General features: G+C 45.2%; 14 protein-coding genes across 14 annotated transcripts; 7 read left to right on the forward strand and 7 right to left on the reverse strand.

The window, feature by feature from the left end:
- Positions 1-55: 55 nt before the first annotated feature.
- Positions 56-3,262, reverse strand: IRR1 (cohesin subunit IRR1; the record flags this gene model as incomplete). Its single annotated transcript, XM_037283059.1, has 1 exon — positions 56-3,262. One exon carries the CDS (start codon positions 3,260-3,262, stop codon positions 56-58), a length of 3,207 nt encoding a protein of 1,068 aa, XP_037138955.1.
- Positions 3,263-3,687: 425 nt separating this feature from the next.
- On the reverse strand, positions 3,688-4,461 carry ATG45 (Atg45p; the record flags this gene model as incomplete). Its single annotated transcript, XM_037283060.1, has 1 exon — positions 3,688-4,461. One exon carries the CDS (start codon positions 4,459-4,461, stop codon positions 3,688-3,690), a length of 774 nt encoding a protein of 257 aa, XP_037138956.1.
- An 83-nt stretch (positions 4,462-4,544) lies between these two features.
- YKE4 (Zn(2+) transporter YKE4) lies at positions 4,545-5,669 on the reverse strand (the record flags this gene model as incomplete). The annotated part of the gene is made up of 1 exon (XM_037283061.1): positions 4,545-5,669. The coding sequence occupies one exon, from the start codon at positions 5,667-5,669 to the stop codon at positions 4,545-4,547; it is 1,125 nt and encodes a 374-aa protein (XP_037138957.1).
- A 136-nt stretch (positions 5,670-5,805) lies between these two features.
- Positions 5,806-7,482, reverse strand: RSC8 (Rsc8p; the record flags this gene model as incomplete). The annotated part of the gene is made up of 1 exon (XM_037283062.1): positions 5,806-7,482. The coding sequence occupies one exon, from the start codon at positions 7,480-7,482 to the stop codon at positions 5,806-5,808; it is 1,677 nt and encodes a 558-aa protein (XP_037138958.1).
- A 361-nt stretch (positions 7,483-7,843) lies between these two features.
- On the forward strand, positions 7,844-10,351 carry IRC5 (putative ATPase; the record flags this gene model as incomplete). Its single annotated transcript, XM_037283063.1, has 1 exon — positions 7,844-10,351. One exon carries the CDS (start codon positions 7,844-7,846, stop codon positions 10,349-10,351), a length of 2,508 nt encoding a protein of 835 aa, XP_037138959.1.
- Positions 10,352-10,613: 262 nt separating this feature from the next.
- BCY1 (cAMP-dependent protein kinase regulatory subunit BCY1) lies at positions 10,614-11,957 on the forward strand (the record flags this gene model as incomplete). Its single annotated transcript, XM_037283064.1, has 1 exon — positions 10,614-11,957. The coding sequence occupies one exon, from the start codon at positions 10,614-10,616 to the stop codon at positions 11,955-11,957; it is 1,344 nt and encodes a 447-aa protein (XP_037138960.1).
- Positions 11,958-12,023: 66 nt separating this feature from the next.
- ERG28 (Erg28p) lies at positions 12,024-12,470 on the reverse strand (the record flags this gene model as incomplete). The annotated part of the gene is made up of 1 exon (XM_037283065.1): positions 12,024-12,470. The coding sequence occupies one exon, from the start codon at positions 12,468-12,470 to the stop codon at positions 12,024-12,026; it is 447 nt and encodes a 148-aa protein (XP_037138961.1).
- A 516-nt stretch (positions 12,471-12,986) lies between these two features.
- On the forward strand, positions 12,987-13,826 carry CAP2 (F-actin-capping protein subunit beta; the record flags this gene model as incomplete). The annotated part of the gene is made up of 1 exon (XM_037283066.1): positions 12,987-13,826. One exon carries the CDS (start codon positions 12,987-12,989, stop codon positions 13,824-13,826), a length of 840 nt encoding a protein of 279 aa, XP_037138962.1.
- Positions 13,827-14,167: 341 nt separating this feature from the next.
- Positions 14,168-15,277, forward strand: CKA1 (casein kinase 2 catalytic subunit CKA1; the record flags this gene model as incomplete). Its single annotated transcript, XM_037283067.1, has 1 exon — positions 14,168-15,277. The coding sequence occupies one exon, from the start codon at positions 14,168-14,170 to the stop codon at positions 15,275-15,277; it is 1,110 nt and encodes a 369-aa protein (XP_037138963.1).
- A 38-nt stretch (positions 15,278-15,315) lies between these two features.
- On the reverse strand, positions 15,316-16,239 carry MEI4 (Mei4p; the record flags this gene model as incomplete). Its single annotated transcript, XM_037283068.1, has 1 exon — positions 15,316-16,239. The coding sequence occupies one exon, from the start codon at positions 16,237-16,239 to the stop codon at positions 15,316-15,318; it is 924 nt and encodes a 307-aa protein (XP_037138964.1).
- Positions 16,240-16,627: 388 nt separating this feature from the next.
- On the reverse strand, positions 16,628-17,839 carry CST6 (Cst6p; the record flags this gene model as incomplete). Its single annotated transcript, XM_037283069.1, has 1 exon — positions 16,628-17,839. The coding sequence occupies one exon, from the start codon at positions 17,837-17,839 to the stop codon at positions 16,628-16,630; it is 1,212 nt and encodes a 403-aa protein (XP_037138965.1).
- A 516-nt stretch (positions 17,840-18,355) lies between these two features.
- SPO73 (Spo73p) lies at positions 18,356-19,090 on the forward strand (the record flags this gene model as incomplete). The annotated part of the gene is made up of 1 exon (XM_037283070.1): positions 18,356-19,090. The coding sequence occupies one exon, from the start codon at positions 18,356-18,358 to the stop codon at positions 19,088-19,090; it is 735 nt and encodes a 244-aa protein (XP_037138966.1).
- Positions 19,091-19,244: 154 nt separating this feature from the next.
- PRM2 (pheromone-regulated protein PRM2) lies at positions 19,245-21,056 on the forward strand (the record flags this gene model as incomplete). Its single annotated transcript, XM_037283071.1, has 1 exon — positions 19,245-21,056. One exon carries the CDS (start codon positions 19,245-19,247, stop codon positions 21,054-21,056), a length of 1,812 nt encoding a protein of 603 aa, XP_037138967.1.
- A 286-nt stretch (positions 21,057-21,342) lies between these two features.
- On the forward strand, positions 21,343-23,775 carry NOT3 (CCR4-NOT core subunit NOT3; the record flags this gene model as incomplete). Its single annotated transcript, XM_037283072.1, has 1 exon — positions 21,343-23,775. The coding sequence occupies one exon, from the start codon at positions 21,343-21,345 to the stop codon at positions 23,773-23,775; it is 2,433 nt and encodes an 810-aa protein (XP_037138968.1).
- Between the last annotated feature and the right edge of the window lie 149 nt (positions 23,776-23,924).

Here is a 23,924-nt window from a genome sequence, read left to right on the forward strand (position 1 = left end):
TGGAAGAATGATTCGATAAGATTTATGCCACTGTTTTTAGCTAGCTTTCTGATTGTTATATTTCGGAATCCTCGATAGGATCATCTTGCAACATGTCAATATCTTCAGGTTCTTCAGGTATTGACTCACCGACGTGTTGCACCTTGCTGTGGGGTTTCTTTTCTTGGTCGAAAATTGTATCGTCAATCACTTGGCCAAATAACACTGGCAATTTTGATTTGTTCAGTGCTATTCTATCCATTGTTTCTCTGTCCAATAGTCCGATCTTTATTAAACCCTTCAGCTTGATAGTAAATATTAGAAGCACTTTCTCACAGTCCTTAGAGACATGCTCATCGTCGATATCGTTAAGGTTGGCATCTTCCTCTGGAGACCTCTCCAGATGAACACCGAGTTGCTGAGCACATAGGCCCTCAAGATAAAGAAAAATGCTTAAAAGAGCAGAGTTGATCTCTAGAGATAAACGTCTCGGCACCAATTCCTCCATAGACTGCTGTAACGAACGCTGATTATCAGATAACCTGAGCTGGAAAACCTTTATCGAGATAATGATGTCAATAAATGGATTAGCTAGTGCCAATTTAAGTAAAAAGTTACTGGAAACCTTATTGGCATTGTCATTGTGTATGGCAGTCAAAACTTTCTTGAATGCATCAAGAATCTTGTGGAGCAATTGGACCTCAAGTTGCGGTATCTGTTGTTCATTTTTATCCAGTGATCTATTGGTCAAAATGTCGGCCCATTTCTGAATCTCCCAGGCTGCGGCGAGAGCCAGGATGTTGAAGCTAATCTGTTTCATAAGGTCGTAATCAATTTGAGCGGAGTGAAGTGGTATTTGCAGTAGATATTTGCTGAGAAACTTGTCCAGTAAAGAATCAGGCATCTCAACTGGGTAATATTTTCCCAACAGAGTTAATTTGTTGATGAACATGGTGTTTAAAAGCTCGAAAAGCTCTAGAATATTGCCATCTTCATCATTCAGTTTCTCGTCCAAGAACTTCTCCAGCAAAATTTTGATATGTATTGCCTGATTTTGCAAACACTGGTCGAGCTCATTCAACTTCAACTCTTTGACATGCTGGACGGTATCTGAAAAAGCCTTATACTTAACATCGGTAAGCTCACAGCTCAGATGCGTTTCTGAAAATGCCTTTATGAATTTATCAAGCGTTGTGCGGATATTCTTTTCATAACCCGTATGAATCCAATCCTCGAAGGAGAATAAATTAAAGATACCCGTAAGCGACGAAAGCATATTGCCCGATTGAAGTGATAACTGGTTCACAAGCCGGTCTAATTGCGGAAGGACGGCCTCCGCAACATCAAACCTTGGCTGTGCTTTGATATTAGCACCTCCATAGCACAAGCCGTAAAGAACAGTGATGTACAGCTCAGAGCTCTTCACGTCGTTAGGCAGTAATAATTCGCTTGCATCTTCGTTCTCGGCTTCCTCCTCCTCTGAAGGATTTTCACCGTTCAAGGCTGGATGCTGCAGTTCTCCATCATAAATCAGTATTGCGCATATTTCCTTTATCAAAGAGCCGAAAGAAGGATACAGGAATTCGGCCGCTTGGAAGAGAGTAGTCGACTTTTTTCCTATCTCTGGCTTGTCCTGAAGGTGGTAATCAAAAGATTCTTTCAAAAGCCTCATGAATATACCTATTTTGACTAAGGATGGCGTAGAGATTTCGAAAAGAGTATTGGGTAGAGCATGGTTATTCAAGAAGTCTTTGATTTTCTCAGCAGTAACTTGAGCGAAGAATTTGGCAACAGCCATGAGGAACCTGGTGCTTTTACCACGGGAAGAGACTTTGACCTCTTTCTCATCAAAAATTAAGCTAGAAATTGACAAAATCTCGTGGTTCTCCAAATATCCTAAAGCGGCTACTTCAATCAGAACATTTACCGCATTCATCTTGACATCTAGAACTTCGTCTTTCAGAGCCATCTCCAGTATCCTCTCTTTAAACCTTTCAAAAAACTGACGGACGGCGGAATTGTCGATCACTTTACTGTGTTGTTTACTGATTAGATCAGGTAAGATCTTGAGGACTTGAGATCTTACTTCAGCTGAGGAGTCGCTCAAGAGCCAGCCATAGTACTTTAGAAATGTAACCTTCATGAAATACTCAGGGTAGTTCTGGATCCAGACAGATAAATGCTTCATCGAGAGAGACCTGATATGGTCATCGACATCCTTGAACCTATGGACGAACGACAGCTTGATTATCTGATCGATGATGTCGCGCACAACCATTTTGTTACTTTGAACTTCCTCGATGGTCGACTCTAGCTTCTCCAATGTCTTCTTGTTAGGTCGCTTCTTTTGCTGCTCCATCCTTAGTTGCTTCGATAGCTTGGATAAGTACTTCCTCTCCAAATCCACAATGTGTTCTGTCAAGTAATCTTGAAACAGATACAGCACTTGAGTCGCTATGTATCTCAAGCACCGTATCCTACAGACGGAGAGTGTCGAAAGCCAAGTGAGTAAGTCGAGGACAAACGGACCTGTGGTTATCTGACTATCGTCCTCAGTGTACTCGGTACATATCAGTTGAACTTCGTCCGCCAGATCCATCAATCTCGACATCAATTCCACGAAATTGCTGTAAAGATGAGGATACTTCGATTTTCTTTTAGAGTTTTTGCTGATGAGCAGGTGGAATTCATGAATCTTCTGTTTCTGAAAGACTAGCTGTACTTCTTCAATGGTTTCGTTTGACGATTCATTGCTCCGAACATCGTGCGTTTCAACATGAGCCACTGCCCCGCAACAGCACAAAAGCAGATTGATAAAATCTTTCAAAAACTCCTCTCTATCACCCTTGTAGGTTTCTAACCAGTTTCTAGCCAACTCTTCAATTGAGACATCTTCAGAAGTTGCCAAAATCTCGAACATTTCCGTAGGTTGGAAGTCCTTAACTGCCTCGAGAAACTGTTCCTGATCTTCTTTGGCGCTTGCTGATACCGCTGACCTGCGTTTCCTCGACGGAGCTCTTGACCCATGGCCAGTATTCGATTTCCCTCGTTTGCTTGCACTCCTGCCGTTTTGACCGCCGGCTTTCCTCTTTCTCTCGTTTGAAGTCTCCTCATAATCTTCATCTTGAGCATCTTCCTCTTCATCTGAACTTTCATCTTCGTCGCTAAACGGCTTCTCCATGGCGGTGTCGACATCAACTCGAACCTCTTCCTCATCAACATCATCATGGGACTCTACTGAGGACTTACTCCTTATTCTGGCAGATCGACGGACCTCAGACATCCCACTTCCTTGGTAGCTCGCCTATAGTATGTGTCGACGATTTAAGCAAGCAAGTGTTTTGATCTAACTTGCTTGACAGCGACGCGTTTCAACCTTGACGCGTCTCTAAATACACATAAGGACGAATCATATACAACGATTGACTTTCTATTAACCAAAGACTCGCAATTACACATCATTTTGATCTCATCCTGCAGCTGAAATTACCCCTCGAGTCACCGCTTCCCACTTATAATCGTAATCTATCAAAATCGTCGGAAACCAAACCCTCGAACTTCACAGCAACTTCTCTGACCTCGAATCGATCCTTGTTAAAAAGCTCACCCAGTACCGTGAATCCTGGGTTGTAACAAAACATAGAAAAGCAAAAAACCAGCAAATTTTCGGGATTATTCCTCAATATCCCCATACTCACCGTAACCACCTTAAGCGTGCCAGTAAGTTCTAGCCTTGTGTACCATCGACACGAGCCCATCGAGCGGCCTCTGACTGCTTCCAAAGGAGACATTGGAATCGTACTGGATCGTTTCTTCCAAGCCCAAATCTGAGTCGCAAGCAAACTCCAGATCCTCCGTGCTACTCAGCTCCCCGTACGACGAAATGTTGACATAATCGTTCAGTCCGACTTGTGGAGCAGAAGCCGTTGACAGTATTTCAGGCGGTAAGAACTGATCCTCGGTGACTTCTGCAGTGAAACTTAGCAGCTGTTTCTGTTGCTCGTTCTCTTGCCTTACGCTGCCAATCGTCACATCATCGAGCGACTCGTCCATCTCGTAGTCATGGTAATTCAGGACGTTATTCGTATGGCCAGAATCATCGACTGCTGTCTCAAAATACGATAAAGTTATCCATTCTCGGTCGTTGATCACCAGTTTAAACATCGTTTTCTCCTTTCCACTTATCCTGGGGATCTCTACTTTATAACCTTCGTCTCCATAGTATCTGAGAACATAATCTGAGTGTTTCCAATCATCAAATTCCCCAGTGATGACTATCTTATCTGTGGGTGACGAGTAAAGTTGCACCACTTCACTTGGAATAACAAACAAAATGTTTGACATCTGAAAAAACAAGATCTCTAACTGACCAAGTGTCGACTGCCGATTCTTACCAAGCACAAGAGATCGAGGTAGACTTGATAGTGATCTCAATTTATCATCAAGGCCTCGGCTGATCCTCACCAACCCTTGTTTTCGCATCGATTTAAAGTTTACACGCGGGGGTAAGGTGATAATGAAAATGGTGGACTCTTCGTACAATACAAGAGATACCAGCGATGAGTCTACTCTATTAATCTTAGAGCTGCCATCACTGCAAATCCACTGACGATGGAGACGAATTGTAGAGCCCAGAGCTTGATTTCTTGTGTCTTGCTGGCCGAGATGGATTGAAGCACCTGCGGAGCAACCGCGACCGTGGCTATGTAGATGAACCCACCGCAACTGATCGGCAGTAGAAGGGGGGATTGAGTGTACCACCCGGCTGTGTTGCCCCACTCGTTGAGGAAGCAGCCGATGGCGGTTCCAAGTAACGCGCCGACTGAAGTGATGAGCTGAGATTTGACGGCTTGCGCGAACGTAAAGCCTCCCGATAGTAGGATGACGAAATCTCCTACTTCGTGTGGCACTTCATGGAACATTACTGCAATGGTTGTGGTGGCCCCGATGTGGCGGGAGCTGTAAAAGCTTGACGCCAGCGCAATACCATCAGTGACGTTATGTACGCAGCCTGTAATGATGCTGAGGTAGGCCGAGACATTGGGTTTTCGAGAAGTGGCGGGATCGTCGACAAGTTTCTTCTGTTGGGTGGCGATGTGGTCAGAAGCCTTTTTCCTCCTGGTGAGCCTGCTGGCGTTGTGCGGGACCTCTGCTGTACCGCTGCTGACAGCTTCTGCCGGCTCATGAATATGCGAATGTGAATGAGAGGACAAAGAGATTTCCTCTCCGGAACCTGTCGACATGACTCTCAAGGATTTGTCAACGAAAAGGAACAGCATGAAGCCTGCCAGTATGGCTGACCCTAAAATACTAGGTGAAGTATGCGATCCACCAGCGACAGAGACTGTCTCGAATATTTCCGGTATCAGATGTAGGAAAATATCGCCAAGTAAGGTTCCAAATGCAAATGATACTAGAATGGGCAAAAAAGCACTATGTTGGCCGCCTTTCTGGCTTTTCTTGAGACCTGGGATAGAGAATATGACCACACAGGGGGCCAATTGGATAGCCAAGGTGGCTAGCACTGAATTGTAGCGTGGTGAAAACGGAAAGAAGGTGTCTTGGATACGTTGTACAACGTGCGAGAATGCATCATGATTGTGACTTGATTCAGCCCCGTGAGAGTGCTTATGAGAAAGGGCTACTCTGGATATTAGAGCTAAATGCAGTAGATTCCCTATACGGCCCATACTCCCGGCTTCCTGTTACCTGGAGTGTAATCTTGCCATTTTTCAGTAATAATTGCGAGTGTTCGTTCTAATTACGTCAAGGCGAAAAGTCAGGATTACTCATAGAAGATATACTTAAAAATACAGTTAAATTATATTACAAAGACCATGGTTTATAGACTTGAGGCTCCGCGTACGATAAAGCCTCTAACTGTTGATCCGATTTCTTCTGTAGTTGATCTTGATCGGCCTCTGTTCCTTCCTCCTCCTCGACAAGCTTAATTCCAGAGTCGACTTGATCCGATATCAAGACCAACTTCTTGGAAATGTTCAAGTTGGACAGCTCGGTGTTCAATTCGTTCACTTGCTTGCTCAAAGATATCCTGTCGTTCAGTATCTTCTCTGATTCTTCTACGTACTTTGCTTTTTCCTGTTGCAGAGCGGCCTCCAATTTATCGAGTTTCTCGAACTTGAGATCCAATTTCTTGACCTTCAAACTGACCAGTTCTTGCGCAACAGCTTGTGTTTCTTTAAGGTACTTCGCTGAGAGTTGTCTGGCCGACTCGGGGATCGTTTCTTCTAGCGTCTCCTTATGTAGCCCATCCAATAACGCCTTTATCGTCGCATCGACCGCCTCTACCGTAGTGAGCCCCTTATTTTGCTCCTTTCCGTTGGCGGCGGCCTTGGGCTTTGCGTCCCCGACTATGTCATCGATGTACTGGTCTTCGATGGGCAGGCTCAAGAACTTTTCCACACATTCCTCGATGGACTTTGTGTTCCCAACGTGATCCGCAATCTTCTCCCACTGATCCTCATACATTTCAATAGCTTCTAGCAACAACAGCAGCTCCTGATCTGACCATTGTCTCTTTCCCGTACGCATAACATCCTCCATTCTGATGAAGTCGGAAGATTGGAAATTGGCGCCGAAATGACCCTCCTGGAAACACCTCGAGCAGAGATTTGCGTCTCGCGCGCGCAGATTGTGATAATGAACCATAACTGCATCATTGCCGCAGGTGTGGCAGACGAAAGTCTTGTGAATTTGTCTCGATGTCTTATCTCTGGACTGCAGCGCGTTAAAATCCTGGGTCGTATCGTAAACGCTTTTCCTCAGCGACAAGTTCACGGGGAATGGCTCGCGTTTAACAAACTTATACTCGCTAGCCGCAGCTCCACTGCCCGCGTTCTGTCCACTTGGCTCGTCCTGACCCTCCACAGGCACTGCTTCCTCGACCGGCTCCTCCTTAACAGCCTCAGAGGGCACAAAGGGCTTCAAGCCCTGAGGAGTATCCAGAATGACCTGGAAATGTCCTGTGAAAGCGGGACCAATCAGAGAAGGCTTCGATCTCGGGTCGATTTGATAGTTGATCAGACCCCATTTCTCCAGAAAAGCATGGATCTTCACAATCGACGCCACATCCATCGCGATGTTCCTCCTGACCGCGGTCATTGTCAGATACTCGTAAGGAGACAACCGATACGTATTAATCATGAAGTTTCTCGCATCCTTGTACGCTTTGGGCGTCTTGAAACGGGAAGAATCGTCGAAGAAGTCAGGAATCGATCTCTTCTCAATCTCATGTACTTCGGAAAACTCAAACCACGATGCAAAAGACGGAATTATTACAGGATGTGCCTGTTTCGCCAAAAACCTCAGAGCCTTATCTTCAAGTTTTTGCGCTTCCTGCTCATAGTTGATCTCTGCTGCCTCCTGTTGTTGCAGCTGTTGCTGTTGTAAATGGGGCAGTAATGGAGGTGCACTTCCACTAGCTATCGGTTCTGCAGTACCTCCCGTCTCAGTATTCGAAAGCTGTTCTTCAGCACCACTCATACTAGTTTAACTATTCCAAAAAGCCCGCTCGAATCGCTCTTCTACACTCTCCAGCCTCTTCCCTCTTGGTGTAGACCTTGCAAAACTCTGACGTTAACTTGGCGATGAAAAAACAGACCGACCTCTCTTAATACAAAAGTCACGTGGATCGTCTAGTATGGGTTAAGCGATCCTATTCAGCATTGGTAAGACCTTCCAAGGGCTCTAATGGTGGTCTTGGTCTGCCAATGCGGTTACGACCATTTAGTGTGCTTCTCCTTTGCAGAAACTAGTTAAAGATGGGACGCGAAACGGTGTAATGGTTCCAGAAAAATTGATCCAGAGTGCTAATGGCAGAGAGTGTTTGTAGGCGTCAGGATCCATGGTTAGCAGCGGCGGTCGTCATCCTGTGGCGAGGTTATTGAGAAACGGCAGAAATCAAAGACGGCTTGACTATAAGGAGAGAGAAGAGTCGGACCTTAGGGCGGACTTTGGGCTATCGGAAAGTGAATCTGATGAGACGGCAGGCGACGGGCCAGTTGAGGGTCGTATCTGGCTGCAAGATGACACTGGCGGGGATGCGGATGTCGATCTTGACTCGGACGATGAGACCAATGAGCAGCAATTGAACGAACTATTGCAAGAGGCAAGGCTGAAGCAGCATCAGAAAGAGGCGGAAAATGAACAGTCGGACGACGAGATCGATGAGATGGACGAGGCAACGGTCTCTTCGAAGCTGAAAAAGCTCAATGAGTTCGTGACGCAGAGTCAGGTCTATTCTGGCGTGATTGCAGACACGCTTTTGGAACGCTCGATGCAGAGGCAGGGCGAGCAGAAGGCGGATGAACCGCCTGCTAAGAAGCAGAAAAGGTCGGTGCGGACCATCACGGATTTTTTCAAGGGCAAGGAAGATACGAAGGATGCCGAGCAGAGTTCCTACTCGCCGGACGACCAAAAAATCGCTGAGCAGCAGCCTAGTCTGCTGAAAAATTGCATCTTGAAACCGTATCAGTTGGAGGGGTTGAATTGGCTTATCACGCTGTATGAAAATGGTCTGAATGGTATCCTAGCGGATGATATGGGGTTGGGGAAGACTATTGAGAGCATTGCGCTGCTGGCGTTTATTTACGAGATGGATACCAAGGGACCGTTCTTGATCGCAGCACCGCTAAGCACTGTCGACAACTGGGTCAGCGAGTTCGGCAGGTTCGCTCCTGATATTCCAGTGCTGAAGTACCATCACCAGGACGGTGTCAAAGCGAGAACCAGGATGTTGAGGAAGTTTTTCAAGAGCACTGGCGGCACAGGTGTGATCGTAACCTCCTATGAAATTATTATTCGTGATGCTGCCCATATAATGTCGAAGCAGTGGAAATTCCTGATTGTCGATGAAGGACATCGTTTGAAAAATATAAACTGCAGACTGATACAAGAACTGAAGAAAATCAACACGAGCAATAGGTTGCTTCTGACCGGTACGCCTCTGCAAAATAACTTGGGCGAGCTTTGGTCTCTGCTGAATTTCATTTTGCCAGATATATTTGCGGATTTTGGGATTTTCAATAAATGGTTTAATTTCGAAGAGGTGGACCTACAAAGTGATTCGCCTAAGCTGAATAGACTGATAAATGACGAGCTGGAAAAGAACCTAATCTCGAACCTACACACAATTCTAAAGCCTTTCTTGTTGAGGAGATTGAAAAAAAATGTGCTTGCAGGTATCTTACCGCCAAAGAGAGAATACATTATCAACTGTCCCCTCACGCCCATGCAACGTAAGCTGTACAGGATGGGCCTGAGCGGTAAACTGAAGAGAACCATTTTCAAGGAGTTGGTTAAAATGTTTTTCACCTTGAACGCCAAATACATCGGTACCGTTTCCAACAAGTCGATCAGGGAGTACATCGCATACAAGTTGAAAGATCAGGAAACAGACTATGAACCTCCGAATAGCATAATGAAAGAAATGGATGCACTATACGAGGAACATCTGCACAAAGAGTTCTCCAGCTTGAAGCTACAAAACATGATGATGCAACTCAGACAGGTAGTCGATTCCACTTTTCTTTTCTTCTTCCCGTACCTGGAACCAGAGGACTTGACCCTCGAGGTGCTCTTGAGCACCTCGGGCAAACTGAAAGTCTTGCAGAGCCTCGTGCCGCCGCTAATCGACAAGGGTCACAAAGTGTTGATCTTCTCCCAGTTTGTCAAGATGCTGGATCTCATCGAGGATTGGTGCGAGCTAAACTCGTTAGAAACGTTGAGAATAGACGGTTCTATTGACAGCGAGACAAGAAATGCACAGATCAAGCGGTTCAATAACCCGAAAGATAAAACCAACGTTTTCCTCCTATCTACCCGAGCAGCGGGCCTTGGAATCAATCTGGCTGTAGCAGATACGGTGGTGCTTTTCGACAGCGATTGGAACCCTCAAGTCGATTTGCAAGCTATGGATCGATGTCACCGTATAGGCCAGCAGAAACCGGTCATAGTTTATCGCTTATGTTGCGATAACACGGTGGAACACGTCATGTTGACAAGAGCGGCGGGCAAGAGGCGGCTGGAGAAGCTGGTGATTCAGATGGGTCAGTTCAACACCTTGCGAAAGCTGGCCCTGAACGAAAAATCATTTCTACAACAGGCACGAGGTGGTCTCTCTTCCAGAGCCACGAACAAAGAGCTAATGCAAGAGCTATCGCAATTGCTCCTAAGTAGTGAATCCAGTATCGGTTTCAACAAGACCAGCACAATTGAGGGTGACGACGACGGCCAACTAACCGCGGAGGAAATCCAAGAACTCACTGATCGCTCACCGAAGGCTTATACACCTGATAGAGACGTTCAAATGCCACATATCAAACTATTCGAGACTTCCACAAGCCAATTGTAGAGACTTCTTGCACATCTGGGTCCTTATATAGTATAAATGTATCACTTTTAACGTAATGACTTCTTGAATCGATCCTCCCCCAATCCCTTTTAATCAAACAGTACCAGCTATCAATGAAGAGATATGGATCAATACCCAATCGAAGTGGTCCCTAGTAGAAGTCACTGCAACTAACCGTGACTTATAGCTAAACTGGGGCATTCGGTGTTACTTTGGGGCCATTGTTTGCAAGAAATCGCTAAGCTTAGCCAGTAATACAAAGATGCCCTTATCGGATGAGCAAAAGTTGGAATATGAATTGTATCAGAAAGAGGTGGAGAGACATGATCCGAGTGATTTGCTACAATTCTCTGCTAACTACTTCAATAAGAGGCTAGAGCAACAAAGGCAGTTTATGAAGAACCAGGAGGCTTTCGCCATGTCGAAAGGTATTACGTTATTCGGTAAGCCTTCTAGGAGCGAATCAGTAGTGGCAGCATCTTCCAGTCTTGGTGGTAAAGGCTGCGGGGAGAAAGATGTTCTTTTCAAGTCACCATTTGCGGATCAAGACCCTCATTCTACACATGAGAACGAAAATTTGAGCTCTGAGAGGTCTTCTCAGTCTGGATCGGGCGTTGGGTTATTCAAAGGAGATTTCAAAGTTGGAATGGAAGGCAGCAAACGGGTTAAATCGCCGCTAGACCCGCACAGTGGCAATTCCGGTGACTCGAGGAGAAGAGGCAATGTAAATCATCAGCCTTTGCCCTTGAATTTTAACGCTGGAAGGCGTACATCTGTTAGTGGTGAAACTTTCCAGCCTAACAACTTTGATGACTGGACTCCTTCGCATTACTCGGAGAAGAGCGAAGAACAATTGAAGAGACTAGCTAAATCCATTGGAAGGAACTTCCTGTTTAATAAGTTGGATGATGACAATAAGAGGCTAGTGATCAATTCGCTGGAAGAAAAATCGGTCAAGAAAGGTACGGAAATCATTAAACAAGGCGATGAAGGTGACTATTTCTATGTTGTTGAAGAAGGCACAGTCAATTACCTGGTGGATAACAAGTTGGTGAACTCTTCAGGTGCCGGGACAAGTTTTGGCGAGCTGGCTCTGATGTATAACAGTCCAAGAGTTGCCACTGTGGTAGCAGCTACAGACTGTATTCTGTGGGCTCTCGATAGGATTACGTTCAGAAAGATTCTACTCGGTAGCTCGTTCAAAAAGAGATTGATGTATGACGAGCTATTGAAGAGCATCCCGATTCTGCAATCTTTGACCACATACGACCGTGCCAAGTTGGCAGATGCCCTAGATACAGAGTTTTACGAACCGGGACAAGTTATCGTGCACGAGGGCGACGTCGGTGAGAACTTCTATCTGATCGAATACGGTGAATGTGAGGTTTCGAAAAAAGGGCAAGGTGTCGTGGCACAGCTGAAGTCCCACGATTACTTTGGTGAAGTGGCGTTGCTGAATGACCTGCCTCGCCAAGCTACTGTGACAGCCAAGACGAAAACTAAAGTGGCAACTTTGGGTAAAAGTGGCTTCCAGAGATTATTGGGACCAGTTGTCGATGTCTTGAAATTGAACGACCCAACTCGAAAGGGCCATGATACAAAGTAAATAGGTCATCGTAGTTCATTCTTCAACGCTATACGTTCTAATATACGTGAACATATTGTAGATTTGTTACCACCCTGATCCGGTGTAGTATTCCTTCTGCTTGTACATCCAGATTAAAGACGTAGAGGCGACAATCAATGGACCCATGAAACCCTTGCCCAGCTTGCAAGTGCGGAATATCAACAATTCGCTCCCAAAATGGCCCAGAGCAATCAGGTACGAGATGAAAGTGAGCTGGAAAACATGCTCCTCATTCAAATAAAGCGAACCATACAGTCTGATAACCGCAGATACAAAAGTCCAAGTCCCGAAAGTTCTTGCACTTAATGCAGTCGTCTCACCAGGCTTATTTTCATACACTCTGCGTGTCAATTCCAAGCCTGAGACATATGTTTGGAGTGAGTTAAACACAGACACTACAGAGATGAACAACAACCATTTGGGCAAATACCCTGCTGGCATGGAAACGATCTTGTTCTGAGCGAAACGGATAAAATCTTGGAAGCACAACATGTCTATATGCTGCAATTGCTCTCAGATGTCCTACGGATCTGATAAACTGAGGTCCTCGATTAAACAAGCTGTCTCTTCTCTTAAGTGATCTACTCTCGTATAGAAGCTAAATTGAAGCACTTTCCGTTCATAATGACGGTCCACGGCTTAGCTTGACTCGAACTGACTTTGATAGCTCATATAAGCTGTCTAGAAGTCCCAACGAACGCCGCAAGGTATTCCCAATACGCTGTTGCGCCCTGTGCTAGTAGGCCTAGAGACCGACCGACTCGACTTCAATTAGCTTATTCCGTCTTTCTTGCCAAACAATTCAAAACAAGGTCTGGTCAAATGATTTTACGAACTGATTAGAGTGTTTAATGTCATCTCAGCGTTCAATTGCGTATTCTCTTAAGTACTGTAGTGCTGCCTTGTTATAACGCTCTTTCGAGCCTTCACCACTTTAAAAAAGGAGGACTTCCTTAATCATAGCTTTAGCCTTGCAAGAGCCAGAGAAACAGCAGTCGGTTCATTTGTATGATGAGTTCTGTTAGTCCATACGATGCATCTTTGGATCTGCTACGTAGACTAGATCCAACTCGGTTGAACGAGCATCTACACAACTTGATTCAGCTGGATCCCTCCCTGGCAGAAGATCTTTTGGCGTCAGTGGATACTCCATTGACGATCAAACGTGATCCCAAGGCGTCCCAAAGAGAATATCTATGCTGCGATTACAATAGGGACATTGACTCGCATAGATCTCCCTGGTCTAACGAGTACTTTCCTGAACTTTCGGCTGAAGATGTGCAAGAGAGCCCATTCCCCTCTCCAAAACTGAGACAACTTGAGATCCTGGCCAACGACTCTTTCGATATCTACAGGGATTTATACTACGAAGGCGGCGTCTCGAGCGCATACCTGTGGGAGCTGGACGACGATAACAGTGACGATTTCGCCGGCGTCGTGCTATTCAAGAACGGCAATCCAAGTTCGAGTTCCTGGGACAGCATCCATGTCCTCGAAGCGGTACGCACCGGCCACGAGTTTACCTACCGTCTGACCACAACCGTCATCCTTCATCTAGACAAGAGCAAGCAGATGACACTATCGGGCAACCTGACTAGACAAACAGAAAAGACCGTCGTGGTGTCGGCAGCGCAATCCTTAAGCCAAGATCAGCTTAATGTGGCCCATGTCACCAATCTGGGCACCATGATTGAAGATGTCGAGTCTCAAATGAGATCAATGTTAGAGGCGGTCTATTTTGAGAAGACAAGGGACATTTTCCACCAAACGAAGAGCTCTGCTCTAAGCACAGAGGAAATCAATAAGGAAGCACACCAAGAGATTATAAAAGGTTTGCAGGACTTATGAAATGCTATATAGAAGAGTCAACTTCTTGTGCCATTAAATGGTGTCGCCGTTATTGATCATCCTCGACGATGCTGGTACTTTTGACCGTTGTCGTTCAGACTTGAAAAAACAGTGAAGTGTAGTCTTACACCACTCTAGCGGTTGGCTAACCCGTCGTTATATTAGCTCTTTTGTAGCTGTTGTCTGCATTAAGCATCAGAAGCTGGGTGGACCCTGGTGCCTCGATTTTCTCTGGATCTTTTGCCGAGATTTGGTGAATTTGGAGTTATAGAAGAGCATAGACGGGCGTCTGTATTATATAGAGGTCTGGTATTACAGGAGCACAGACCTAGCGGCCTGAAATGAAGAGCAAAAAGTGGTCAGAGTCTCGTGTTTATACGAATGCCAACCAGCTCAGAAGTCAGGATTACTGGGACTATGAGAATACCACTATAGAATGGTCGACGAGTAATAAGCAATATGAGATCGAGAGCAAAGTAGGACGAGGGAAGTATTCCGAAGTGTTTGAAGGAGTTCAACTCAACACGAGAGATACAATTGTGATTAAAATGCTAAAACCTGTGAAAAAGAAGAAGATCAAACGTGAAATAAAGATATTGACGAATTTGTCAAATGAACGCGAACCGCCCACTGCGAAACCTTTCGACAAAGAGGCCTACTATACGAACAAAAAGGAGGAAGTGCTGCAGTTTATGAGACCGTACTTGTATGACCTGCCTCACAATGGACACGAGAATATTGTCCAGTTGCTGGACGTTGTACGAGACCCGATTTCCAGAACTCCCGCCTTGGTCTTTGAGAATGTAAACAACGTCGATTTCCGCATATTGTATCCCAAATTCACAGACTATGATATGAGGTTTTACATGTTCGAACTGTTAAAGGCCTTGGATTATTGCCATTCGATGGGCATCATGCACAGGGATGTCAAGCCGCATAATGTGATGATTGACCATAAGCAAAAAAAACTGAGGTTGATCGATTGGGGTCTCGCAGAGTTCTATCATGCTAACATGGAGTACAATGTTCGGGTTGCTTCAAGGTTCTTCAAAGGACCGGAATTGTTGGTTGACTATAGGATGTATGATTACTCGTTGGATTTGTGGTCTTTCGGCACTATGCTTGCATCTATGGTTTTCCAAAAAGAGCCATTTTTTCATGGAACTAGCAACACCGATCAGCTGGTTAAGATTGTCAGGGTTTTGGGCAGTGAGGATTTTGAAAAGTATTTGTTGAAATATGAGATAACATTACCTCGTGAATTCCACGATATGGACCAGTACATCAGAAGGCCATGGCGCAGATTTGTTAACGATTCGAACAAACACTTATGTGGTAATGATGACGTCATAGATCTAATCGACAATCTTCTCAAATATGACCACCAGGAAAGACTTACGGCTAGAGAAGCCATGGCTCACTCGTGGTTCAGCCCAATCAGGGAAAATTAACCATCATGAATGAGAAAGGGACAGCCACAGATTTTTGATCAGAGGTCTATTGCCCAACTTGGCCAGCTAATTAATCTGAACTCAGAGATTAAATCGAGGTCCTCTGCGATTAGCAATGCGGCTTGAATATGCATCCTTTCTCGTGCCATTATGGAGACGCGGGCCTTATGTTGTCTCGCATAATCGTTTAATAAGGGCCACAAAACGGAGTCCAAAACCCGCAGCAGCTCTTTGATGACCATCTTGAGAGTCTTCATTCTCTGCGAAGGCTGGCTGCCACTTTCACTGACGATTAAAAGGATATCCTTAACATACTTATCAGGGAAGACTTTTATCCGCGCTATGTAGTGCTGATTAAAAGCCAGCCCTTTCTCATGTCCTTTGGACGAGGTATGAGCGATTAATGCATGTATTAGGCTTTCCACGTATATGCAGTAGTCATCAATCATCTGAAAAAACTGCACTATGTGAGCATTGTTCTTTTCGGTCGAAGATGTAGCTATCTTCAGCTTGAGATTGAAGATCACCACAAGAAGCTTGCAATGTAACCTAAGCAACTTTGATTTTTTTATAGACGATCCCTTTTTGGAGTGAAACCTTTGTATAATCTTTGAATTTTTTGTTTTGTTTGGCAGAATGTCCTTTTTGATAAACTTAACCAAGAGGCAGTCAAACACAAACTTGCGTGGATCCTCCAGTTTACAACAACAGTATGATGACAGCAGAAGCTGGAAGCAGGCAATCAACCGACCAAGGGCCTTTTGGCGACGTAACTTATCTCCCGCACTTAGAATCTTGATAAGACTATCGTAATTCGGCAAGGCCCACTTTGTCATATCTTGAGCATTCATATCCTCACCCAGGGACTTGATAATATCGAGGTTGCCCGATAGCTTTTTGAAGTTCAATAAGTACTGGTAAACAACGTCCAGCTGCATAAGGAGAGGTTTATTTGCCTTCATATGAGCTATACCATCCGGTATGAGCGAGTAAATATTGCCACTTCTATGGCTAGAAGAAGTGCCTGACCATGTAGTACCTTTTCGGACCCATAAACTTGGATTCCTTTGCTTTATTATAGCAAAGCACTAGGATAACTTTAGTTAGCTGATGAACAGGGCGTTCGAGTTCACTCATACATACAATAATCCAATCTACTTGCGAAGGATTAGCGCCGGTGATGTGGTTTGCCTTCGGGGTGGCCATTCTTTCTCAATTATGATCTTGTGTTTTCCTAATTGTGAACGCTGAGATCAATGTTTTAGCCGCGGAGGTTCAAGCTATCATAAGGAAAATATCCATCTTTGTAAATGCCTGCTACATAGGTAAAAAAGTTCGTATTCTTGTTTATCAACTATCCTCCATTTTGACAACCAGTCCGTCATTGTCAACTTCCCGTATATCGGAATCTATCATGAGCATCTCTTCGATGATACTGAAAGACTGACTATCGCTCCCAGAACATTTCTTCAAGTGAGTTTCCGAGAACTTCTTGAACTTGGATACAAGTTTTTCGTAGTAATCTAACTTCTTCTTTATGACTTTATTCTCCTTGATCAGTATGTCGTAGTCCTTTTGTAATTGCAACTGAGCGACCTTCTTCCTCTGCCGACATTTGGATGCTGCTATCCTGTTTCTTTCCAAGAGCCTTGCTCGTTTCCAGGCGTTTGTTCCCGGTATGGGCTCTTGCGGACGGTAATGTTTAGAACCGTAACTGTTCTGCTGTCCATAGTACGATGTTGAAGTGGAAGATGACGAAGAAGGAGTCCTGCTCATAATGCCATTTGGTGGTAAGGGGACCGATGTTGCGTTGGCGTTCGGAATGCCATTTCGATTGTCGCCAGTGTCCTGCAAAAGGTTGTCTACAAGCTTTTCATCCTTGACCGCCGGAGCGTCCCAGGATGGCAGCTTGCCCACCGAATTCGCCATTTTCTGCTGGATGCCAGCTTCGTCCCGCATATGCATGAAACCGTTTTTCTCGCCATCGGTTGCCGCTGTTGCCGGCTCATAGAACTGCGGCTTGACCGCCTGATGATCGAACCTCTGCGGTAGCGGAGGTGGCTGTGTATTGTAGAGGTTTTCCACCGTCTCCAGGTCCTCTCCAAGCTGACTAATCTGTCCGTTCGAGATAGAGATTCTCCTTCTTCTCACCGGTTCATCGAACCTTGTCAACGAGCTCTGAAAGATTGGTGGGTTTGTCAACGGTAGATGCGATGCATCCACCCCAAACGGCTGAAAGAAAGGTGACAAATTCTCCTGAATCAAGGGATCTGTCAACATATGCTGATTAAAAGAGTGATACATTGCTGACGAAATATTCCGTGGATCCCCCTCATGCCACCTGTGACCATTACCAATGCCGTTGGCTGCCTCCCCGCCGCCATTTTCTGTCCCCAAAAACCCTGATTGCAATAACGCATCTCCGTACGGAGCCTGCTGCTCGACTGGAGCATGTGGCAGCTGTTGCGGTGCCGCTGAACTGCAACCACCACCAGCTGTTCTATAGCCTATCGGTATAGGTCCACCAACATGATGCACGTGACGCTCCTGTTCATTTATCATTACTGCAACTCTCTTGTATACGACTGTTCTAATGTGTCTTAAACCACCCTATTTGCCAAACCTCTCAATCCGGAACCTTTCTTGGAGTTTGGCGCAAGTTTCAGAGCCAACTGCGCTGAACCTATGTCGTCAGAATGATGAAGTAACTATTATCGAATAGTATTTTACCATTCGCCTGAGGCATAGAATATCAACTGATTGGACTCCTGGTGTCCGAAAAAGGAAGGAGGTTGAAGGGGCAAAATTTCTCGTTGACCGTGATGTTCAAACGAGGCAGTGGCCAGATTCCTCTTTGGGAGCCACAGTTTAATTTATCGAGCCGATCTGTACCGATCGGGGACTTCTATAGTGGGGCCCGCATATTGATATCCTATTTCGGAGATTAAAGGCACGGCAGACCCAAGCGTCATAGAGTTTTTGTGCCTAGTTCGGTATTCGAAAGAACACAGATATAGCTGAGATAACCATAGGCGACGGTAATGCTCTCGTATTATATTGACAGACTCTGTCGTTGGGATGGATCAGCAGACGAAGAAGAAGAGGAAGAAGAACAGGTTTTTCAACTGTCTCGATGAGCTACCGGGGGACATTTTTGTCGAGAACGAAAGAGGAATCAGTTTCCTGGGCTACCCGTTTTTCTCTGCTAAACTGTTGATCCCTCGACTGGATCCCACTAATTTCCAGCTTGTGAACTCGGATGATGGGCTTTTGAAAAACATTTCGAATGCTTCTGTGCATACTATTGCAGGGCTTTATCCGCTGGTTAAGGATGAGGCGAAGAGCGAGGGGAATGGTTCTTCGAAATGGTTTGTGCTGATGGATTTCCGCGGTAAGGTTGACATGGATGACCAAGGGTGGGTTTATAGCTGGCATTTCGCAACGGAGAGATGGAAATCGAAGCATGGGTTTGTGAGAAGGCGAGTCTGGGTCAAGCTGCCGGAAAAGAAACCAGAGGAACGTCAATCCGCGTTGCGGCGGTTGCCGCGAACGACAGCAAGCACTTCGGATAGCTATATCACGGCTATCGATGACCAGGAATGGCTAGTCAAGCAGTTGACGACTTCATTGCTCGATAGGAAGAGATTTGAGCTGCTTGATGAACTGTGTAAGAGCGGCGATTTGAATCTAAGCCAATTGCACAATGAACAGCTGTGCCAGCGAATTAAAGATTGCTTCCAATACGAGTCCTCGGCAGACAGATTTTCCAGGGTGTGGTTGCCGAGCAAAATAACCGAACTGAGTAGTCTTTAAATTTGGCTTTGTATATATGAGACACCTTTCAAACAAGATTGCGACATGTATCGCTCCAACACTACTTATCAACCTATTCGAGTTGGAAAAAAAAATTAGTCAAAAAGGGCCACGGCTACTTGGTCTGATGGACTGACTCCGATAAAGAGGATCAATGCCTTATTTGTTGTCTGTCCCTTCGTTGCCCAAGCGCCTACTTCGCTGTCCGTTCGAACCTGTCGCGCTGACCTTGATATTAACCTCGTTATTATCAATATGGTCGTCCTACACTCTAATAGTACTAAATGTGGTTGCAACAAGCGACATTGGTCCTGCTGCGAGTCCTACCGTGACTGCAAGTAGCACCGCCACGGTTACCACGAGCCTTGCGCCTACCACAACACTTCAAGCCTCGGTTAACCTCAATGAGAGTGCCATTGAAACAGCCATAGACAAGTATAGTCGGCGCAAAATTGACCATGTAAATGACTGGATTAACTCGCAAGTTTTGTCCCCCTTGTGCTCAGAATGGCAGCAAGACCTGAAACACTGGAACGATTCCTTAAATGTGGCAATGGACACGAAAATACAAGACTATAACTCATTCCTAGCGTTCAAGAATAGAATTGTGACCCAGTTCCAACAAGATTCTGCTCGAATTAATGAAACGCTGGACATTTTGTCACGGACAGCGCTAACGGTTGGCTCACTAAACAGTCAAGAACTGGCCCAAAATTTCACCGTGAGATACTGGACAATCGATGATCTTTTCGCTAATATTTCATCAAGTATGACAGAAGCCAGGACTGTCTTCGAAAAGGTCCAGACTCCGACCATCTCATGCCCGGTGTTCTCTCTTACGTTTACGAACATTTCGGCTGATCTAGCGAACATTACGAGCAACCTTACTGCTGCGCTGAGTGATATTGCAGAGTCAGGTAAGTCGGTTCTGTCAACTACCGAAAAAGGGTTCAATCGAGAGACATCTCTGAAGGTAGCCCGGCATGATGAAACTTTGAGAATTTTACACAACCGTTGCAGCCTACTGACCCTCGTAACCTGTGCCATCTATTTTACCACGGTGATCTTTCTTTGTGCCTACGAGATTCTCAAATTCTCGTTGGAAAGATCTACCTTTAACCTGCACATGGCCGACATGCTCGATCAGTACTTCACTCGAACGGAATTATATCATGACGAAATCAAGTCGCAGCAGAAAATACGATCCACGACACAGAACCTCATATTTTCCCTCCAAGAATCGACGGTGCATAAAGTTTCAGAAATCATTTATTCAAAGCTAAGATTCAAGCTGAACTGGCCGCGGCTGACGACTGTATGCTGGTGGATTTGGTCTAGTGGAAGAATATTCTGGATATTATTCTTTTACGCAGCAATTCACTATCAAATGATGTTGTCTATAGTTCGGGTCCACCCAGGAGGAACGACTGAGCTTGGATCAACGTCAATGAGCAAAAGCACCCTTTCGGAAATGCACGGCGCAAATCTAACATTCGATTCGACATCGATATATCTGATGTCCCTCCAAGCATGTAAAAATTTCGAGCAGAGCTTTGATAAGGTTTTAACCGGCTCGGTAAATACATATCTGACCGATTTAGCCAATGCGCAGATCAACGAAATCAATTCCAAAATGGTCTCCCAGGTCACCCCATTCGACACTATTTCGTGGGAAAATATCACATCGGTGCAAGCACTCTCTTTCTCGATATTACCAGCAAGTGATGATGAGATCTCATTGGGCTATTCAATCATAAGCGAAGTCATAAGGCCGAGCGTCAGTATTATTGATACGACGACACAAAAAATGCGTCTGAAAACTTCAGAAAAAGAACTTTCGACGGAGCAAAATAAACGCTACCTAGCAAAATCATGTCGCCTAACCTACAAGTGGGCGTTGATCGCCCTGATAATGGCAGCCATAATTCACCATTTGCTAGGCTCCATAATATTAACTTGGCTTTAAGAAGTGCTGTCATTCAGAACGAAGATTCAGCTGCCGGGCTTTTTTCACTGTGCCAAAAAAATTTCAGCATCAGGACTATGTGCGTGGGTATAGTTTCCCATCTTCTGACGTATGTTTGATGGAATAGGTATTCCTCATAATATCTGAAAGGTATTAGTGAATCATCTGGGATTTAGTGGAATTGTTTGGCAGTTTTTCATCCTGGATTGCATAAGTATTGGACGATTTTGTTGGTCCTGGGGGAAAGGAAGGAAGGAAAATTGATATCGGTGCTGGAGAAAGCATAATGGCGCATCGTAAGTTACAACAGGAGATTGACAGGGTATTCAAGAAGATCAACGAAGGTCTGGAGATCTTCGACACCTATTATGAGAGGCATGAAAACTGTACGAATAACCCATCTCAAAAGGATAAGCTCGAATCGGACCTCAAGAGAGAGGTGAAGAAATTGCAGAGGCTGCGAGAACAGATCAAATCGTGGCAAAGCTCACCTGAGATTAAGAATAAGGATGCCTTACTGGATTATAGGAGGTCTGTGGAGATTGCCATGGAGAAATACAAAGCCGTGGAGAAAGCTTCGAAGGAAAAGGCGTATTCGAACATCAGTCTCAAGAAGTCGGACATGTTGGATCCACAGGAACGAGAACGAAGATGTGTCTCTGAGTTCCTTTCCGGTATGATTGACGAATTAGAAAGGCAATATGACGGGCTTCAGGTTGAGATCGATCGGCTGATATTGCTGAATAAGAAGAAAAAGACAGCATCATCTGCTAATGAAGAGCAGAAGGAGCAGTTGAAAAGCTTACAGGGGAGATATAGGTGGCATCAACAACAGATGGAATTGGCACTGCGACTTTTGGCCAACGAAGAGCTGAATCCGGATAGCGTGAAAGAAGTACAGGACGACATAAGCTATTTCGTCGATTCTAATCGGGACCCAGATTTTGTGGAAGACGAGACGATATACGATGCACTCAACTTGCAAGCTAATGAAGCGATTGCTCACGAGGTCGCTCAATACTTTGCGTCTCAGCAGGCTGAAGATAATGCCGATGACGATGAATTGAGGGATTCATCTAAACTATCGAAGAAAGAGCAGAGAAAGATGGAAAGAGAGGCGAAAAAAGCAGCCAAGATAGCTGCAAAGGCGAAGACGGACGAGGAGGCGGTTGTCAGGGAGCCTGAGGCTCAGGACGTTGACAGGCCAAAATCACCGGAACAGCAAGTGGAAGAAAGCATGAAGAGCATACAATCGCCAGCCACAGGGGCAAGTATCGCAGAAAGCCCGAAATCTCCAACCGCGACTGCTCCAAAAGAAGCATCCTCGTCACCGTCCTTTAGCAATGACAACAGAGAATCACATCCTGGATATACGCATATTCATCAAAGTTTAAATGGTGTTACTACGACAAGTACCTTGAAGCCTGCGACCGTCCCAGCAAGACCAGCGGGAGAGCTAAAATGGGCAGTAGCCGCTTCCCAAGGTGTTGAAAAGGACCGGAAAGCACCCGTTGCTACGCCAGCTACAAGCTTTACGGGTCTAACAAATGGCAACACGCAAAACATATCATCTAGCACATCCGCTTCTTCCGCTATGAGTAGCAGAATGGCGAGCGCTGCAAACACGCCAAGGCTAGTTACTCCATCCTTGGAACCATCTAATTCAGGCTCATTGGAAGGTTCTTCGCCGTTTGTTAACATCAACTCGGTATCGGCCAGTACGGCAGCGGCTGTCCTTGCTGCGGGTGCGGCCGCCGTGCATATGAACAACAAGGCTATTAATAAGCATAATAATCCATCCTATCAATTGGCAGAGGTCCTCAATAGCAGAAACAACAGTTCCGTATTAAATTCTTCATTAGACTTGAGCCAGAGAGCAAAGAAAGAGGTTAAAACCGCCCCGGAACTGATTATAGATGACTATGAGGCTGAATTTACCGATGACGAAATAGACGACGAACCAGTACCAGAAGTTCTGGTACCTGAAGAGCGTGCAAAACGTATAAAGGCGAAGGAGCTGCTGACGAGGAAATTACTTGAGGATTATGAGCTGCTACTAGTACCGAGTGGAATTCAAGAGTTCATAATGGGTGTTCAGCTTTTCGAAAACGGTCTGGAGCCGCTTGATGGTAAGTTGGGAGGTTTCAGACGCTCTCGCGACGCCTGCAGTATACCGAGATCGGATGAGGTTCCAATCGGTGTGAACCCGCCAGCGCCTTTGGATGCTTTCAGATCAACGCAGCAGTGGGATATTACTCGCTGTACACTAAGGTCCGTCGTTTATAACAAAGAGATAAGCGAGGAGCAAAGGTACGAAGCGATTTTAGACAAGTTTAGGTCTTTGGAAATGTTTACCCTATTCTACAATTATTATTTCGCCGTAACACCACTAGAACAGACGATAGCCTCATTGATTCTCGGCGAAAGAAATTGGAAAGTTTCCAAGAGTGGCACGGTATGGTTTTTAAGGCAGGGAGAACCAAAGTTCACTAACGACATGTGCGAAGTTGCAGATTACAAAATATTTAAGCTGGATGACTGGACCGTAGTAGATAAGCCGAATTACAAACTGGATTACTGTACTTTGGGGAGCAGTCCCGAACAATTAAAGTACCACCAGTCAAATTTGCAAGGCGGTGAAGGAGAATTTAATAAATTGAGCCACGGTCAGCAGTTACTCCAGCAGTTGAAGCAAGGTAAAGTCGCGACATCCGCCTGAATTTCGAAGGTCCTAATATTCGCTCGTTTAAATGCTCTATATGTTTCGATAGGTTTTACGTACCATCCATTTCTTATGACTTTTATGAAGCAAAATCAGGTATGGTTTTGTAAATGAAGTAATTGTCTTACGACGACATTACAGCGAGC

Source organism: Torulaspora globosa, chromosome 3, assembly GCF_014133895.1.
Source record: "Torulaspora globosa chromosome 3, complete sequence".
Lineage (NCBI taxonomy): Eukaryota > Fungi > Ascomycota > Saccharomycetes > Saccharomycetales > Saccharomycetaceae > Torulaspora > Torulaspora globosa.